Source organism: Amphibalanus amphitrite, unplaced genomic scaffold, assembly GCF_019059575.1.
Source record: "Amphibalanus amphitrite isolate SeventyFive unplaced genomic scaffold, NRLGWU_Aamphi_draft 000075F_arrow, whole genome shotgun sequence".
Lineage (NCBI taxonomy): Eukaryota > Metazoa > Arthropoda > Thecostraca > Balanomorpha > Balanidae > Amphibalanus > Amphibalanus amphitrite.
The window spans coordinates 217,900-236,945 of record NW_024881571.1 but is presented as its reverse complement, the minus strand read 5'-3'; the positions used below and the strand labels follow the sequence as shown (position 1 = coordinate 236,945).

At 50.2% G+C, this 19,046-nt stretch overlaps 2 protein-coding genes across 3 annotated transcripts in view; one reads left to right on the top strand and one right to left on the bottom strand.

Annotated features, from left to right (window-relative positions):
- The window catches only part of LOC122379319 (peroxidase-like), a 38,744-nt gene extending 31,226 nt beyond the window's left edge, over positions 1–7,518 (top strand). The window contains exons 6-15 of the mRNA XM_043361417.1: positions 256–426; positions 695–888; positions 3,500–3,689; positions 4,038–4,235; positions 4,548–4,698; positions 5,049–5,205; positions 5,446–5,616; positions 5,984–6,182; positions 6,427–6,535; positions 6,765–7,518. Coding sequence (XP_043217352.1) covers positions 256–426; positions 695–888; positions 3,500–3,689; positions 4,038–4,235; positions 4,548–4,698; positions 5,049–5,205; positions 5,446–5,616; positions 5,984–6,182; positions 6,427–6,535; positions 6,765–6,834 — 1,610 coding nt within the window. The 3' untranslated portion in view covers positions 6,835–7,518. The remainder of the gene's footprint in view (positions 1–255; positions 427–694; positions 889–3,499; positions 3,690–4,037; positions 4,236–4,547; positions 4,699–5,048; positions 5,206–5,445; positions 5,617–5,983; positions 6,183–6,426; positions 6,536–6,764) is intronic.
- A 59-nt stretch (positions 7,519–7,577) lies between these two features.
- Positions 7,578–19,046, bottom strand: part of LOC122379317 (laminin subunit alpha-like) — a 46,579-nt gene continuing 35,110 nt past the window's right edge. Inside the window, exons 56-69 of one of the 2 annotated variants that reach the window (XR_006256165.1) lie at positions 16,719–16,816; positions 16,330–16,432; positions 15,890–16,033; positions 15,422–15,597; positions 14,737–14,966; positions 13,253–14,451; positions 11,468–11,686; positions 10,993–11,159; positions 10,554–10,661; positions 10,040–10,183; positions 9,591–9,744; positions 9,057–9,192; positions 8,590–8,684; positions 7,578–8,306 (exon numbers count right to left, since the gene is read on the bottom strand). Coding sequence is in view for 1 of the 2 variants with exons in the window: in XM_043361413.1 (XP_043217348.1) it covers positions 8,041–8,306; positions 8,590–8,684; positions 9,057–9,192; positions 9,591–9,744; positions 10,040–10,183; positions 10,554–10,661; positions 10,993–11,159; positions 11,468–11,686; positions 13,253–13,378; positions 14,737–14,966; positions 15,422–15,597; positions 15,890–16,033; positions 16,330–16,432; positions 16,719–16,816 (2,166 nt within the window). In the remaining variant the exon portion in view is untranslated. The remainder of the gene's footprint in view (positions 8,307–8,589; positions 8,685–9,056; positions 9,193–9,590; positions 9,745–10,039; positions 10,184–10,553; positions 10,662–10,992; positions 11,160–11,467; positions 11,687–13,252; positions 14,452–14,736; positions 14,967–15,421; positions 15,598–15,889; positions 16,034–16,329; positions 16,433–16,718; positions 16,817–19,046) is intronic. The other variant, XM_043361413.1, reaches the window with a different exon arrangement.

Sequence of the window (19,046 nt, the reverse complement as noted above, 5' to 3'; positions counted from 1 at the left end):
TTCCTAAATGTCAATGTTATATCGTTTCACTAAAGGTTACCCGATGATGAAAATCCTAAAGATGAAAAGATAGAAGTGTGAAAAGGCTCAGCATCAGGCCAGCGATTGTTTAATGTTCACTATTTACTCTTCCTAAGCGCAATTTCCCTTCTTCAGGCTTTCGTAGAAAACCGGCGTACCTTACAGCGCCTCTCCTCCAGGTTTATTGCATCGAACATCATCACCGAAAGAGTAACAACTCTCCTTCACTTCCAGGTCTGCTGGAGCCGCGTCGTGCCACCGACAACAGCGAGCTGCCATCGGCCCGCGTGGTCAGCATGATCGTCATCCCGGCGCACCACGCCGAGAACTCGCGACACAGCATGCTGCTCATGCAGTACGGCCAGTTCCTCGATCACGACATCACGCACACGCCCATGATCGAGAGTAAGCAGTTCATGGCGGAACGGTTCTGGGATTGGATTTTATTGGGATATATTAACCGAGGTGGGAAGCATGAAAAAATAGCTTAGAGAGCAAATGGAGAATGGTTTTAGTATTTTTAGGTTGATATTAAACGACAAAATGTTATTTTGTTTTTTGCTTGTGCTACTGGGCTGTGTTAACCGCGTTAAAAACCTTCTACTTTATTTCGTTGCATTTTGTATAACCACAAATGTGTGCGTTCTAACCCGTTACCGTCTCCCCTTTGCAGCCGATAACGGTGTGAAGATCAGCTGCTGCAAGTACGGTGTAAAGGTGCGTGACTCAGAGATCCACTCGGAGTGCTACCCCATCGAGATGCCGCCCAACGACCCGTTCTACGCGCCGTTCGGAGAGCGCTGCATGGAGATGGTGCGCTCTGTGTACGCGCCCAGGCCCAGCTGCTACATGGGACCCCGGGAACAGGTGAGACCGCTTTAGGGGACCGCGGGAACAGGCGAGGCTGAGGTGCTACATGGGAGTGGGACCTCGCCATACCCAGCTGCTAGATGGGACCACGGGAACAGGTGAGATTGCTACAGGGGACCCCGGGAACAGGTGAGGATGCTACATAGGACAATGGAGGAGGGTGAGGACGCCACATGGGGCCGCTGGGAGAGGTGAGGACGCTACGAGTACATGAGACCGCGTCCCGGTCGAGCTGCTAGTGCTACATCTGAAAAGATAGTAGGTGATGTGTAGAACGCAACGATCTGTCAAAAGCGCGGAGCAGAAAATAAGGTCGAATCCCCCGGTCAGACTAGGTACAATGCAATTCATGACTGCAACGGTGAACATAACAACAACCTACGCTGGGCGCTTTATTTCCCGTGCGAATTTCATCAGAAAGGCTTTTGAGGTAAGGTAAAACTTAAATAGAGTAGGTAAGTCAACAAATGAGTGAACAAGGTGTGTCTAAAGTGATAACGCGCAGTGCGATTTAGGTACATTATATCTTCTAGCTTTTGAACTATCCTCATCTCTGCTTTGACCGCCCCCGCACATCCGGCATTGAACAACGACCTCGTCCCAACTTCATCTTGTTTAACATCCCAGAGCTGTCACGACCGAGCATGCTAACGGTACTGGAGCGGTGAAAAACCGCAAAAACATCGGCTGACATCGCCGAAATGTCGTATCATACTGATAAAACCATCCGCTCCGGCTTTGTACAACTTGGCAACAGCAACGCTCCGGAGCAAGCGGGCGCAAGACCGTTTATTTCGAGCTTACGCTTATGTCACGCCCGCCTTGTTCAGACCGTCTGCTCTTTTATGACTCAATTGACTCACATGCCAACACTCGGCTCGATAACAATCATGAGCGGTCCGAGACGGTCTGAGACGGTCCGGAACGGACCGCAGCGGTCTGGGAAGGTCCAAAATAGACTCGGGCGTTCCAGTCGACATCCGTGAAGGCACCGATCGGGCGTGGCCACCCCGAGGGCTTCCACGAACCGCCAGCGTGACGGCCGGCCACGGCTAGACACCGCTTCTCACGGCGCGCGGGCGGAGAGCGTGGGCGGCACCAGACAGACGGGGTCAAAGGTTACCGCTTCAAGGTCCCCGACTCCGCACCGCTTGATTCGCGTGACGATCGGAGGTTGATGATCCATGAAGAGGCAAACCACGCGCTTGTCGTGAACTAGGTGCTGAACGCTGACCTCCGGCGATGCGCGAGTGCGGATGGGGGGGGGGGGGAGTCTCAGCTCGACAGGAAGTGCCGAGTCACCACCACATCATTAGCTGTCACCTCGTGTCATCAACTCTTCAAGTGTTCCGCACAGGACGCGCCGAGGGCACAGGAAATGAGCGGGGATTCCGCACAGCTGTGGTCTGCGGTCAGAGAGAGTGCATGGAACTCCGGGAGAGAGTGCAGGGAACTCCGGGAGAGAGGCCGAGGGAAGTACGGACTGGCTGAAGCGGCGCGGTGTTGCGGTGTGGGACACGCCTTTGTGGATAGAGCAGTGAATGGTGGAGAGACAGGGAGGTTATTGTTTGATAGGGGAAAATAAGACCTAACTCCAAGGTCCTGTCGATTTCTTATCGCCGGAACTGACTTTTTATTGGTCTACTGTTCTTGAGATATTAACGGATGTGGTAAAAGAATGTAGTTAGTAGGTACGGTTTCAACACAGTCCTTGCTAAATTGTTAATTTTTGGAAACATTGAATTGGACAATTGTAGGTAGGTATGTAGGTAGGGAAGGGATGTAAGTATTAGGTACGGGTATCATTATTCAGTATCGAAGGACTATGCCAATAAATTTGGCCGCTCGTAACGGTTATGACAAGTTAATTGCACGGGTCTTGGTAAAAGCAATACCATGACTTGTAGCGGGGAATATCAACTCTCAGCACAGCTAATACCAACTGGAACAGCCGTAAAAAATCTGAGCTGATTTGGGACTTTCCAAGTGGAGAGCCATGTTATGCGATTACTTCAGTCCGCTCTCGGACTAAAACGGCATTTCTGCCAAAACAGGCACCATACTGGTCCGACAGGAGCCACCGCTACGTTGTAAGGCCTCTCAGAGCCATAAACTCCGGTTTGGGCACGTCATCGCCTCCTGATCTGACCACGGTGGCTGATCGATCCTGTGACGTCATCTGTGGCCGCCTGACCGGTCCATGAGTCAGACACTGTGGTGACAAATTCAGCAGGGTGTGCTCTGGGCGAGCCTGGCTGCAGAATATGGAGACATGGGTGTGACGCCTCAAGGCTGGAGCATGTCCGTCTATGTGACGAAATGAGTTGACTTTAGCAAGACCCATAACTGTGAAATGGCACATAACTATAGCATATTGACATGCCTCTTTGTTCTTCGGTTATTATTTATCTACCCAAGATTGATTTCATCCCGATAGTTCACCCGACACTTAATTTTATGCGAGATCCAAGATTTATTTAAGCCGGGATATTTAAAGAAATTAATTAACGACTTATAGCAGCAATGTGTCCATGCTTAGCGACAAAGTAAAATAAATTCCTTTACCACGAGTTGCCAGTTCGGCTGACGTTCTTCCTCCCGTTCACAGATGAACCAGATCACGGCCTACGTGGACGGCAGCAACGTGTACGGCTCCACCGAGCACGAGATGATGGAGCTGCGGGGTCACCGCGGCGGCCTGCTCAAATCGCGGCCCGTCCATGGCCACCCCTACCTGCCGGCCGACTCCTTCACCTGCAAGGACGTTAAACAGCCCGAGCATACCTGCTTCAAGGCCGGTAAGATATGTGTGGTGCTGGTGGTGGGAGCTTTGGTTGATAGCGCAGTCTTAGTTTGCTTAGATGATGTGGCAGTCGTGGTCTTGCGGATACGCCAGGATGGCGCCACCTTGGGGTCAAAGAACTGGAGTAGCATGGATGAAAGATTGTTATGAAATTATTCATACATGGCAGTAGTTGAATTACTTTTTTATAATTTGAACTTTGATTACCAGCGGCTCCGCTTTTTGGATTCATGCTTTTGATAAGATGGGACGTATCGTGTATCCCACCGTCCTGGACATCACAAAAGACCAGGCATCTGTGCCTGTATGTAACCTCCATCATTACCCCCCCCCCCCTCCTCAGGTGATGAGCGGGTGAACGAGCAGGTGGACCTGGTGTTGATGCACACCCTCTGGATGCGCGAGCACAACCGGCTGGCTGCGGCTCTGGCCTCTGTGAACCCTCACTGGGACGACGAGAGATTGTTCCAGGAGGCACGCCGCATCGTGGCTGCCGAGCTGCAGCACATCACTTATAACGAGTTCCTGCCCATCGTTATCGGTGAGTCAATGTCTGATTATTCCGCCAGGTCAGGTCAGCGGTCAATGTTTATATTTTACTACATAGTCACCACATTTCGTGTTTACCCTTTTTTTGTCGATAGTTATCGGCCGAATGTCAAGGAGAATGGTGAGTGGGAAAATGGCCAGCATGCTAAATTTTTCAAAATAATAAATGCATAATTGATCGCATTACTCTTCTCACGATGCGCTTCTCCGCCCAAGAATTCGTCAGATCATGAGCTGTGCCATACAGTTAGCAGTAGAGCGCAACACGCTGCCCTATTTGTAACCATTAACCCTCTCCGTGCAGGCGGTCGACACATGGAGAAGACGAAGCTGCTGGCGCCTCTGAAGAGCGGCTTCTCCAACAACTACGACCCGACCATCAGCGCCGGCATCACCAACGAGTTCTCCACCGCCGCCTTCCGCATGGGACACACGCTCATCCCCGACAACATCATGTAGGTGCTGAGTTTGTAGTACTTGGAAGTGATTTATGGCTTCGACATGAGATATCGACACAAAGCTCGAAGCGTAGACAGCGGAGCAGTTTGAACAATAGAGGGCAAACTTTGACCTGAACCCATGTAGCACCTATACGCTTATATATTTAGATGGCTTTGCAAGTTCAGGAGAAGTAGGTACACACTACGGCCAGTGCCCAAGCTGCCCCAACCCGTTTTCCGCCTCGTGCTACAAGCATATACTGCAACTGTAGCATATGCCTTTATGATCGACTGTACCGTGTAGAATTATGACTGTACCGTGCGCTCCATAACCGTACCGCCCCCCCCCCCCCGTGCGCCCCCAGCTCGATGTCGCGATTCGGTAATAAGGAGAAGGTGACGCCGCTGCACCGTACACAGTTTACACCGTTCGACCTGTACCGAAAGGACGCCTTCAGTGGCCTGCTCAGAGGCCTGCTCGAGATGCCCAGCATGAAGTTCGACAACGCCTTCAGCAAGGAGGTTGGTAGTAGGCGAGGAAATGGCTGGGATGGGTGAAGGAGAGAAGAGAAATTGTGGGGATGCAAATAAAAGATGACAGACCGTAAAAGGACCGGCTGTGTAGTTTAGCTGTAGATCCGTTGCATGCTTCTGTTAAATGAAGATGTTGTTAATGCTTCGGACTGCTGCTGGGTCGGATGATTCAGTTTGAGGGTCTGTTCCGGATGTTGTATCCCTGACCTCTGTTTGTTTCCCGCACAGCTGCTGGGTCGGCTGTTCCAATTCGAGGGCCTATTTGGAATGGACCTTGTTGCTCTGAACATCCAGCGCGGCCGCGACCACGGCATCCCGTCCTACAACCAGCTGAGGGAGATCTGCGGCATGAAGAAGGCACAGACCTGGAGCGACCTGGCTACCGAGATCGACTCCGAGGTGAGAACGGGTCACCAACGGGGGGAGTTGTCCGAGTCACTAATTCCCGGTGAAAACGCCTATGAGCTCATCATGACTGACATTGGCTCAAGGGTATAAAAATGAACGGACTGGCCTAACCTGACTTGACTTTTCACATCGAATTCAGGGGCCAGATCGGCAGTCGGTTAGCGACCCTGTTTAGTATAACATGGTACGAGTATAACTCAATAGACGGCGTGGCCCACAGTGTATATAAATAGCGTGGCCTAGCCTGACTTCCGCACCTGCAAAACTTCAATCGTGAAGATACTGGATAGATAAAGATACTGCTTAAAGATACTGGATAGTGTGACCTGACCTGACCTCCCCTCTCCCACCTCCGCAGACCATCAGCCGGTTCGCGCTGCTGTACAAATCGGTCGACGACGTGGATCTGTTTATTGGTGGCGTGTCGGAGCGGCCGGTGGAGGATGCCCTGGTCGGACCGGTGTTCAGATGTATCATCACGGACCAGTTCGCGCGTCAGAAGGCCGGAGATCGCTACTTCTACGAGGAGGGTGGCCAGACGGGCTCCTTCACACTCGGTGAGTGGGGGTGGAGTGGGGAGGGTGGGGACGAGGGATGCGGGGTGGGTGGCGTGAACAGGTCGTGAAGTTTTTGGGAAGATCGAGGCACTGATTGTCTATCAAACGTGTGACTGTTTCTTTGTTTGCTTTTTGTATATCGTGAACATTGAACGAGCATTGAATGACATCCAGTAAGCGGTTATCAGCTAATGATTCTAAATAAAGTTAAGGTAATGACGTGCGCCGTCCTCGCTGTCCTCAGACCAGCTGAATGAGATCAGGAAGGTGCGACTGTCGCGGGTCATCTGCGACAATGATGACCAGATGGAGTGGGTACAGCCGCTCTCCATGATCAAGCCCGACCCCAACACGTAAGTAAATCGCACCAGATAGCAGCAGGGGATGGAATTTATAGAAATCTCGGCACTCAGAGGCGGTTGGCAGTAGATGAAGGGGCAGTCGTCTTCGATAATAGAGGGAACAGGTCTTGGTTGACACATCAGGAACCGAATGGAACGATGATGATTCATACCAACCCATATGCTCTTCCAGCCTGTGCCTGACCGGGGTACCACTCACATGTAAACCTTTTGTTTCCAGGAACCCACGGACATCCTGTCTGGACACCGGCGTGCTGCCGGTACTGGACATCACCAAATGGGCCGAGTGACCGGCACCAGCGGCACCAGTGGCCCTCTGACTGTCCAGGGACTGCACCAGGACCTGTCTGTGTTCTGGTGGCGGTCCGCGGACCGGGCAGCGCATGGCAGGACTGGGTTTGGGGAAGCAGTTGATCTCTCAAGGTCCGGCAAGGTCGGCGAATGGTTGATAGATGTGCTGGATGATGCCTTGCTTCGCAGAGCGATGGGTGATGCTTTAAATGCGAGGCGTAAGCGGCGGCAGAGCCGCGGATCATGAAAGGTTTAATTATATCTTGGTCAAGATACCTGATACTTCACTTCATAACCTGTATATGACCTTGTGGGACCAAACACTAGATACGGTGAATGCTGGTAATTATCGGCGTGTAATAACCCGTTCGTCTTCCATGGTCGAGGAGCTGTGTAGATGAAATGTGGACGTAACCTAGGCACAGAAGTACACTACATACGAGCGTCACTTTTATCGTAGGCTGGTCTGAGTAGATTACTGTGTAATGTTGCTCCGTCCCATTCCCTGTCTGCAAATATGAATGGATGTTAGAATATGAATTTATTCTTCTTAGGAGCCGAAGTGTCGTATTACGGAAAGTGGAAAAGCGGAATTCAGTGGGTCCACATGACCACACAACAGGCAGTTGTGATGATTCACCTATGACGAATTGAGATATCGATGAATATAACAAGTACCTGTGGCTGATGTGTGCTACTCTACCACACTGCAGATCTGGTCCATTTCCACTGAGACATTGTCTTTTACCAGAACATATATTTTCACGGCATTGTTTGCCAAGACCAAAACGAAAATTCAAAGAAAAAATGATAGACGAAATAGGCAACAACGCTAGGCACAAAGATCAGATCATTCCTTCCAGCAGATAGGGAATGTTGTACGTTGGAATAAGGGATGGAATGTAATTGAAGCAGCGAAGCAAAGCCGGGAAAAGAACAACACCGATTCAAATGTAAAAACATTAAATACCGATAAGTCTGGCAGTGGGCGAGCTAAAACTGGTATCACGGACAGCAACATACACACACTTCAAGTACACAGCAAGCATACATCTCACGTAACGAACGCACATTCTAACACTCAACAACACTTCACGCTACATTTGCGTTAGCGGGTCACCTCTCAGCTACTCGCTGGAGTATAATTGACCAAACCTACAGAACCTTGGCGGAACTCACCGCTATCCCGCCAAGCCTCCCACCTCTTAGATCAGCGGGCACGTGTTGGCGGTGACCGCTCCGTACACCTTGGCATAACTGAGGCTGACTTTGGGCTTGTTCTTGATGTAGAGGTTGCGGATGCAGCCGACGTAGTTCTCCTCCGTGACGAGTCCCCGGACGTTGCGGTCGGGCACGCCTCCGACATACAGCGGGTTGTTGGTGTCGGTGGAGGAGACGCCGGCAACGCCGAACACGGGCGAGACGGTGATGGAGTCCACCGTCATCGTGGCCACGTTCTGCACCTTCACCACTGCAACGGACCGAGGGGAGGGTTAAATGGCGGGGTTAGGGGAGGGTGAGATTGAGAGTAAGGGAAGGGGAAGGGGCCGAGCAGGCAGGTGTCAATCTCTTTCGAACAATCAATCAAATGGAATTAAGCAATAATTGAAAGAAACAACCAGAAATGAAAAACAAGTGGACGGTTGCTCTCTATGGGAAGTGCTATTCCATAAATCTGAGAAAAATACTTTCGCAAAGCCGGCACCGAATCCCCTTGCCACGCCGTCTATCCCAGACGATCAACCCCGACTTACCCTTGATGGTGTGCCAGTTGCCGTCGCAGAGCTGGTGTTTCTCGGTGGGTTTGTAGACGGCAGTCACCTCTCCGCGGCCGTTCTCCACCGTCAGTCTGGCAGACAGACGGACAGACGTGAGAGTCGTGACGTGACAGACAGTCAGGTGCGGTCAGATGTAGTCAGGAGGCGTACGATGACACGTGAATGTTGTTGTCATACTCCACCAGAGTTGTAATGTTTATATATCGACGCACCGACAAGCATATGCGGGAGCGAACGTGAAATTGCTGACGGCCTTAGAACAAAGGTATCCCGGAATTGATTGATTATTGACCCTGAAACAGTCACTGCCAAACCACTATCCTGAAGTATGTGCAGTAAAACGCAGGCCCACAGTAAATCAAATATACTCGGTAGAGCACGTTAGAACAATCCCACCTCTAGAGTTCACATCCCCCAGCCCTCTGCTTGCTCTCCCCACTCACAGGAGCGATCCATCCTCGACCATCTGCAGCAGCAGGTAGTCCTTTTTGCCGTGCACGGCGAGCAGCACGCCTCCCAGCTTCCTCGGCCGGATGTCCAGCTCAATCTCCACCGTGATACCCACACGGAACCGGGGCGCTGTGGACGGTAAGAGGCGGTTAGTGTTACAGTCTGAGCTCAGTTAATGTGGCGGGAGTCGGCAAGTAAGTGTCTGAGTGACAGGTTTCAGGGCGCGAGACGACAGGGTAAATGGCGTTATCGGTTAATCAGAAACGCTATCTATTCATTCTGTAAACTTTTACAGCAAACAAGAGCCAAACATGTAATGCTACTGATTCAAATCTTCTCGATCAGCAAGTAGCAAAACGTACCATCACCGTCCTTCATCACGCCACAGACCTAAGAGTCACACCAGTCCTCACCCCCAACAACACATCACCACCCCAGCCGCAATCCAGTCACACAAATTCAGCACTTAAACCCCACTCCTCCCCCTTCCCTTCACACTCCAGTCCGCCTCTCTCCACAGTACTCACAGGCCACGATGTATCCGCCCTCGACGGAGAAGAAGGCGCCCTGCTCCACCTTGTTCGAGCACGGCGTGATGGCAATCGAGCGCGTCGGGTTGCCGAAGTTGGTGTTGTACATGCGCAGGTTGCGCAGACAGCCGTTGAAGCTGGCGTCGATCTTCTGTGGGTGGAATTCGAGGTGAATAGTGTTTATGGATGTTCATTAGAAAGACGTCAAGACCTTGTCTGCTAATGAGTAATGACGTAAGTAGCAATTTACTCCCGATAAAAAGTCAGGTAAAGGAAATCACAAAATGATCATGTAACTTTAAATGTAACAAAAAAAAAGATGGCACCAGTTAATGCACTCGTCAGTCGTCCCTCATAATTCCGCGTCCCATTTCATCTTCATCTTCGCCATACCGAACCTCACGACCCTCTCCCGATGTTACCCTCGGACCTCCCCCACTCCTCACCTCCACATTGCCCTGCAGGCGCTCGTTCTCCTTAATCTCCTCCGAGAGACCTCCGAGGTAGAAGGGCGGGTCCACCTGGATGTTCTGAGAGTTGCCCACAGACTCCCCGGAGGCCACCAGTTCGTCGTCGATGTACAGCTCGCCCTGTGAAGAAGAGGGAGGGGAGAGGTGTTACAGAAGCAGGGAGGGAGGTGGTGGTGGGAGGGAGCCGCATACACTGTCAGCACGGCAAAATGACAACTTTGTAGATAACAGTGCCAGTAGTTATTTGCTGAATACTATATTCAGAAGCGAACAGAAACGGATACCTCCAAACCAATGAAAATACAAGATAACGACAAAAAATTAGGGCCCAGATCTTCATGATTCTGGAAAAAAATATGAAACACAAAACAGGAACACGAGCCTTCTTACACGCCAGCTCTGAAAATCATCAACCACACACCACGCCCCGTCCCTCGACAGACGGACAGACCCACCGGCCGAACAGCCGACCGACTACACCACCACCCACCAGCAGCTGGTTGCGGTCGAAGCGGGCCGTGTGCCACGTGTCGTCATTGTAGGCCTTGTCCGACGAGATCACTGCAGCGCCGCTGCCGCAGTCGAACGCGTACACAATCTGAAAAGAGGGACAGTGAGGGTTAGATGGGCAGAAAGTGGTCAGGGTCAGGCAAGGTAGGGTACTATACAGTATTAAACAAAAGTAAAAATCGACAGCAGTGACATAATTTGATGACTGAAAGCGATAACATTTCAAACAGCGGAAATTATTGATAAGCAGAGTGCAAAATACGCCCGATCTACCAGGTAAATACCGTTAACCTCAAGCGCAGCAAAATATGATTCGCATTTTAGTCTGGGTCATAGATAAATTCACAAATGTTAACCCTAAATAGGTCTCACGTCATCCCGTGAAAGGCAGGGTGCAGTGTTAACCTTCCGTAACTCACATTGCCGTTCTTGACGTAAAGCGCGATGAAGTCGATCTGGTTCTCCGCTGCGGCGTAGAAGATGATGCCCTCGCGGGCCGTCGTCTTGAACTCAACGGAGATGGACGATTTGATGTAGATCTTGCCGGGCAGGGTGGAGAACTCCCAGCGAGAGTCAGGACGGTTGCCTGGAGTGGGGAGAAGGCATTCATTGGTTCAGAAACGAAAGAGAACCCAGAAATTATAGCAGCGAGTCAACATTTAGTGATGCTGTTACAATCTAAGCTGAAAATATCCAGAGTGGCAGTAATAATATAGAACATGAAAAGGGACAGCAAATGAATTATCAAGACACCAAGCGTCGGGACGCTGTTTGAGAAATACCTACGTGTGCAATATTTATCAATGGCAATGCTCGACAGTGCAATGTGGCAAACGTCAAACCTCTACCCACTGCACCCACCGAATCACTATCCTCTGTATCTAATGCACCCACCGAATCTCTGTCCGCTGTACTCTGTGATGTCCCCGTCCTCATTGGGCCGCAGCGGCAGGCCGCAGCGCGGCTCGTCCACCGGCGCCGGCAGCCGGGTGGGCGGCTCAGTGGGAGCCGGCGTCGTGGTGGGTGGCTCGGTGGGCTCAGGGGTGGTGGTCGGGGGCTCCGTCGGCTCCGGCGTGGTCGGAGGCGCCGGCGCCGGCGGCTCCGTCTCGGGCTCTGTGGAGGAGACGGGGGTCAGTTGAGCTAAAGATGAAGGTCCGGTTTACCGACACTATTCAACAACAGAGCGAACGGTGTGAGGGGTGAATACGTGTTCCTTGGACCTCGGTTACCTTCAACAATGATTACGGTCCATTAATAACTTAAAGGTAGTGTGCCAGCTTTCTTGGACCATATGGAGTTAATGACCCGGATAAGGAGAACCGGATTTTTAGAACTTATCCATACCTTCAAAACTTATGGAAACGTCTTAAATTCTTCAAATTTTGAGTACCCCAATGCGAAATTCGCCCCGACGGGTTGTCGGTCGTACCCCAACCACATTTCACACCACTATGAACAATAAATGCACACACTAAAATCGCTATTACCGGTAGGCTCATCCAATCAAGTTTCGATAAACCCGTTCATCATCATCTCCTGCGGTTTCGAACACGCCTGTTAGGTGGCTTCTGATGCTCGTCGAGGTCGGAATTTCCAAATACGCGTGGTGCGTCGGGCCGCGCGCTCTGACTTCGGCCAAGAAAAATGCGTCAGCTGATCATTGTCATTTCTGCCACTTGCGTGTGGTGTAATGGGGTCATAACTTAAGAGACGGCTGTTTCATATCAATTATTTTACATAAAATCATATTTCAAACCACAAATTAATGTTCGACAGCCAATATATATAAATGCAATGAAAACCCTAAGCCTCATGCTAATAATTGTATTGAAAATAGGGCCAAGAAAATGAGACAACTGTTTCGTGCATAGCACATCGTCAGGTCTGAAGTAAACAATCATTTCATAGTTTTTTAAACGTCACACAAAGCCTGCTCAGTATTCACTGAGCAGGCTTTGTGTGACGTTTAAAAAACTATGAAATGATTGTTTACTTCAGACCTGACGATGTGCTATGCACGAAACAGTTGTCTCATTTTCTTGGCCCTATTTTCAATACAATTATTAGCATGAGTCTTAGGGTTTTCATTGCATTTATATATATAATCATGAGCCTTAAAACCGCGCTTTCTTTCATCATTCGACAGCCAAATTTAAGAAACAATACCAATACAGGCTTACAGTTTAAGGCTCGACATTGTGTTGTCTACGATTAGACAGCTGATAACTCATTCCCGTACGTCGTATGGTCGTAACACTATAATGACCTTTGCTTATTGTCACAAGTGCGCCGCATTCGCGATTGTTGCCCGACGCCTGTTTGCAGGTGAGCCCACTACAGTTGTTATACATATCTAAAAACCGATAAACTTTTAGGCGAAAAAGGCACTATTCCAGGCCCATTTTTGATTTTTTTTGCGATATTAGGTAAAAACAGAAGCTTCTTATCCTAGGAAAAATAAAACGGGAAATCTTTCAAAGGTGGCACACTACCTTTAAATTCATTTAAAGGGCCATTCAACTAAAAATAGCACCAAGTGAACATTTTATATACTATTGGTGCAGCCAGGCCGCTTTAAAGATCAGATATACACCATCAAAATGTTCTATAATTTGCCAGGACCCACCACGTGTCAATCCCGTGAGCCTCATGCAGCCGTCAACCCTGCCCGTCACCCACCTGTCGCCTCGGGCGTCTCCGTGTCGATCTCCGGCTGTTGGGGCTCCTCGAGGTCGGCCTCCTCACCACGCCTGGGTCCGACCTGTTCCGTGTCTGTCGCAGTACCCGTGGACGGCACCACGGCGCCTGGGGACCGGTCAGAGGGTCAGCTGAGGTCAACAGGTCAGGGTCAATAGGTCAGGTCAAGGTCACCTGGTCAATCAGTAGAGATCGGCGGGATCAGGGTCATCTGAGGTCCAAGGGTAGGTCAGCAAAGGTCAGCGCCCACCGGGATAGTCAGCAGAGGTCACCACCCACAAAGTCGATGCGCCAGTAATCATCAACCAAGAACAGCTGAGGGGATTCCCGATAAGGTCCGCCAGCTGGTCAAAGGAGGGGAATGATCATTCTAGTCCTCGTGAAAACGACCGGACTGTACCCACCCTCAGTAGGGAGAGGGGTCTTACAAAGATGTGTTAACGGGTTCAAACACTGTCTCAGGAACACGTGGGACGTTCTAATTAAGTCATTTGATAGGAAAGCAACACAACCATTATCCACATGAAAACGAGGTCATCTTCCAAAAACCGAGGGGACGACACTTCAATCTGTCAGCAATGTCAGCAACCATGTTAGAAAACTATGAAACCAATTAAGACGGCTATGCAAGAGAGGAAACGTTAGTATAATGGCCACACCACTCTGATTCGCACAAGTGAGCCACCAACGGAACACTGAAAATGGTCAGCACCACTAAAAACCGTTGCATGAAGCGAGGCGGACAAAAAATGCGAGCTGCTCTTGAGCAGTTAGTGGGTATCATACGGGGTAAAGCCACACTGTTGGACACTTCTTACCGGCTTATGGCACTAAGTCCTCTCAACGATAAATAAGCGAGAAAATAGGTGTTGGTGATTTTGCAATGTATTCCGAAACACATCCAAAATATATAACAGCGAAAATGACTCGTAAGACATAGGTACCCAGGAATATTAATGATGCACAATCCGATAAGGTGGGCATATTATTAAAAGAAGTCGATACTGTATAAGTAACTGTAACATGTGGTTGACTGTGCATTGAAGATTGCCAGAAAATTAGAGCTCAAGGATCGAAGTAAAAACATGGGCTCCGCTAATGGGCGTTGTGATTCATTGTGATTTAGTACAGTGGGTCTTGGAAGGCGTCGGGGCCATATAAGTAGTACTCGTACTCGTATCCTGAAAACGCGAGTAACATCGGTTAGCATTCTTAGAATGATGAGCGGTGATAACTTATTAGACACTCAGTGATTTCAAAAAAGCTAGCGATGATTATGATCATATAGGCTTCATTTAATGCGTATATATGATTCAATAAAGCATCGTCGAACGCATTGATTAAAGACCAATGAGATTTCGGTAACGGGAATTTTTCACCGTTTAAAAAATTATCAACACGTCCTGCCCTCTCCTCCCGCCAGCCTGCCTTTCCCTCCCTCTCCACTCTCCCCCTAGTCCTCTCACCTTCCGCAGTACCGGTGTGCAGCGGACACTGCTCCAGCTGAGCGTTGGGCCGCTCCGTGGCGTCAGCAAAGTTCACGAACACGTTGTTCAGTGTCACGTCTCCAAGGCAACCCGTGTAGCTGGCCAGACTGGCGGCAGAGTCCTCCGAGACGCGAACAGACGACGGCAGGCCGCCAAAGTAGAGCGGAGAGTGCAGCGTCACTGACAGACCCGGCACCGGGTTCGGCACGCTGAAATGGGAGGGTTCAGTTGTTGTTAATAGAGTGGCAAGTTTAGGGTCACCGACAGACCCGGCACCGGGTTCGGTACGCTGAAATAGAGGGGTTCAGTAGTTGTTAGAGCGACTGGTTAATTGGTGTTTAAAAACTAGTGCAGGCATAACACAAGAATAAAATGAAGATACATGGACATAAGACACTGCAGCATTCCAAACGAGCCTCAACCAACCGAAAATATACGTCTGTTTGAATTACAAACTATCAACTACTTAGGAATTGCACGGTTGCACCTCTGCTAGAGGCCCTCATCACGGTTATTAGCCTGATGAACAACTTTAAAAGAAAAATTTCGCACTCACTTACAGCGAAAACGGCGAAAGGGAACAGAACAACGAAAAAGCGAACAGCCGCACCACACCAGCATTAAACCACACACAGATCCCGACCGTACACCCCGTCCAACTCACAGGAATGTCTCGTAGTCATCGATCTCGAGTCGGATGTTGTCATCGAGCAGCGATGCGGCCACCACGTGCCACTGGTCGTCATCGTAGCGGGAGAACGAGGCAGTGGACACCTCCCCGCCCGGCTGGCTGCGTAGGACCACACCGCCGTCTCGGAGGGAGACGGAGACGTACTCACTCTGTGGGATAGAGTGTACCATCAGGGTAGGAGAGGGGGGGGGGCAGGGCATGAGTAGCTCGTCCCTATTCTGGTGGGAGGGGGGGAGCTGTATCAGACGTGGTGGGGAATTATGATCAGGGTCAGACTCTGGCAGGGAGGAAGGCAGAACTGCGACAACTCGGTCACGCAGGGAAAAGGATTCGAACAAGTAACTCCTCCTCCGAACATTGAAACATCTCTCAGGTACTGTAGCACGCGTATCCGCTCTTCTGCAGCTGGAAGCCGGGGCCGGAGGGAGTATTCTCTCTCACCCTGTCCCTGTTGGTGGCGTAGAACAGCAGGCCCTCGGGCACGGCCGTTTTGAACTTGAGCGTCAGCTGCTGGAGTGGCGCCGACTCCATGGGGAGCAGCACGTAGCCGGGACTGCCGTACGCAAATGACACGTCCGTCGCAACCTGGGCACAGAGGGAGAGGAAGATGGTCAGAAACGAGGGGGCGGTTGGAAGCGACCAGAATGGTGCAAGTCAGTCATGACAGTTAAAATACTTATACAATTACGGAAAATACATTATATCGAACTACAGAACGATGAAATCAACTTATGCCAGAAAATAAGACCCAACTACTCCGTTTGACGCTTAACAAACGTATCGACACTTTAACGTCGGATCATTAATTTCTTCACTGCAAACCTCCATATATCAAGCGTCCGTTTTGTGACCAGCCAGCCGCCTATATCCCCGTCACCTACCCGCGCCGGGCAGCCCGGAGTGACGCCGAGGGCCTCCTTGCTCGTGCCCAGGTTCAGAGTGGAGCGAGTGAACGACACGTCATCCATGCAGCCCTCAAAGTCCCTGTGGGATAGAGAAGACACGGGTCAGATCAGAACACGGTAGTAGATACAAGCCGGAGAATCGTACGAACTAAGGTCAACTACATGTTGTACCAAATGGCTACAAGAGTACGGATTACAATACGACTTACAACTATTTACAACCACCTACAATTAAGTTTTACCAAGTTGTCCAAGTTACCAAGTTACCAAGTTACCAAGTTGTCTTGCCTTACTTGAGGTAAGACATTAATGGCCTAAGATGACGATGTAAGCTCAATGTACGTACGAGAGTTATAGATGTTTACCTGTTAGTGACCTCGGGGAAGGGCATGTTGTCAGGGTATCCTCCGAAGTACATCATTCCAGTCACGTCCAAGACGCTGTTCCGTCCAGGCGAGGTGCCCTGCAGCAGCAACGATAGGGTAGGGGTCAGAGGCCAGAACGACATCCTAGTAAGGGCGGCGTACAGTGGGTCTATTTAAGATCTCCAGAGCCACCACGTGGCGCTACGGTCGGGGTAGGGCGAGTCCAAATCCCGAGGAAAGTCAGGTCACCGGTCATTGTGGGGGAAGGAGGGAGGGGGAGTGACGCGGTATCACGGCGCATGGGGCGTGCTTAGCGCCGGGAGTGGGCCGCCCAGGGCCGCCCGCCACTGCGCCGAGGCTGAGGGGAGGGGATAATGGTTGCGGGTGCGTTCACTCCGGTATAGTGGTATCCTGTTCATGTGGAACCGGCAGGAATGCGACTGAAGGGAATCATTATCTCAAACAAACGGGCAAGCCAGAGGCAGCGTCAGTTCCAGCCAAAATGTTGAACAATGATAATTGAAATCTAGGACGTATTCATAGCATGCAACTATTCAGTCGATAGTTGCATTATGCTTTTCATGATGCATGATGAGGCTTTTCTAAACTGTTATTTGAGTTCGATATTTTTCATTTGGCACGTTCAGTTTTGGTGGGGTTTATCGGGTCGAAAAGAAGCAGAAAAGAAAAAAAGAATTGAAATGGCTCCAGACAAATGACCAAAAATATTTTCTTAAAAAATGAAACTTGTTAAACATTTTTAAGCTATATTTTTGACTTTTGGAGGGGATATTGGGGAAAGGTATTGGGGAAAGATGTCATCGTGCTTAGGTATATGTGTTGCAGTAGAAGGAAAGGTTTTGGTTCGTGTCTAGATAAAACCAGACCCGGGAGTGGGGCTCGAACTCACGACATCGCATTCAGCTCACAGGTTACCCAACCTCAACGCTACGAGCACCTATCGCCCTGCGCAGCTTGCTCAGTGTTTCGGCTAAAGTTCGGCCAAAGTGTCTGACGTCTGTCAATGTCACGAGGCGAAACCCCAAGGTAAATATCCGTCCCGGTAGCTCGGTCGGTAGAGCGTTGGACTCTACGTGCCATGTGGTGAGAGCGCACGTCCCGGTTGCAAAAGTCCGGATTCGAAACGCGACGTGTGCTTGATGTTTTTGAGCGGCTCCTGACAGTATGGTTTTGGTTAGCGGCAGGCCGCTGTCAGGCGAAGTCAGTGAGGGGACCGGCGTGCGCGCCTATGTGCGCACGTTAAAATTTGGACTCTAAATTCTGCCATAGACCAGGAATTGCTTGATCGGAGGGTTGAGAGCAGGGTCAACGCAACAAGCTCAGCTTAGCGGGGACTTGTCCTTTGTCCTTGTGATTCCTTTCTTTCAAAAGGTTCGGGCCAAATTTATATTAAAAAAAGGGAGCCTAACCGGGTTGGGCCGGGTTGAACCCGGTTGGACCGGTGTCTTACACGCAATCATGGTCAGACAAAACAGAGGCTAATTTCGAGTCCAATATTTTTATTAACTGATCTTTTTGTTTTTAGCTTACACGGATAATAACTTTTAGCTTTTTTAACCCCAGACTTCATGCACAAAAATGTGGCATTCGTCCACTTTTCCTCAGCTTCTCCTAGCGACTTGATTTGACCTTCAAGGCCCATCTTACCAGCAAAAGAAAATCACCTGCGTGATAATTATTTGCCAAAGGGCGCTCTACGCATGAAACGCCAGCCGGTCAAAAAAAAAAAAAAAACCGGCGAACGATACGATCTTTCTATTGCTTGAATTAAAATAATCTTAATCCTTATAGCTACTGGTCGCCCGGAGCATTCGCTAGCATTCCATTGCCAGCTGCATTACTAACATCACATTTGCATTACTTTGGGCTCACCATAGTTGATAGTCATGCCTCATTATCCTTTCCTTCCAAGCAGCCAACTGCCAAGCTAACCGGCCGCCCGGCCCACCACCGCGATATGGAACAACGCTGGAGTGCGCCATTTGCCTGCGGCAGTGCCCCACCGTGCCGGGGCTGTTTGACAGGTCACCCGCACCGTGACCTCGCCACCCCCCCCCCCCCCCGCCCACCTCCCCATCGGGCCCAGCTCGGTAGTGACCTCTCCTTGAATATCACATGGACTCGACTAAGGCTCAACGCCATCTAGTTGCGTCTGGAGATCCTTACTAGATCCACTGTACATTTTTCATTAATCGATTCATGACACTAACACTCGTTATTATCAACCAAAATTTTTCGCTTCCAGCATCAAAGAACAAACTGCATTTGCACACTGCATTGCACTTAAAACGACCAAAAAGACTAAAG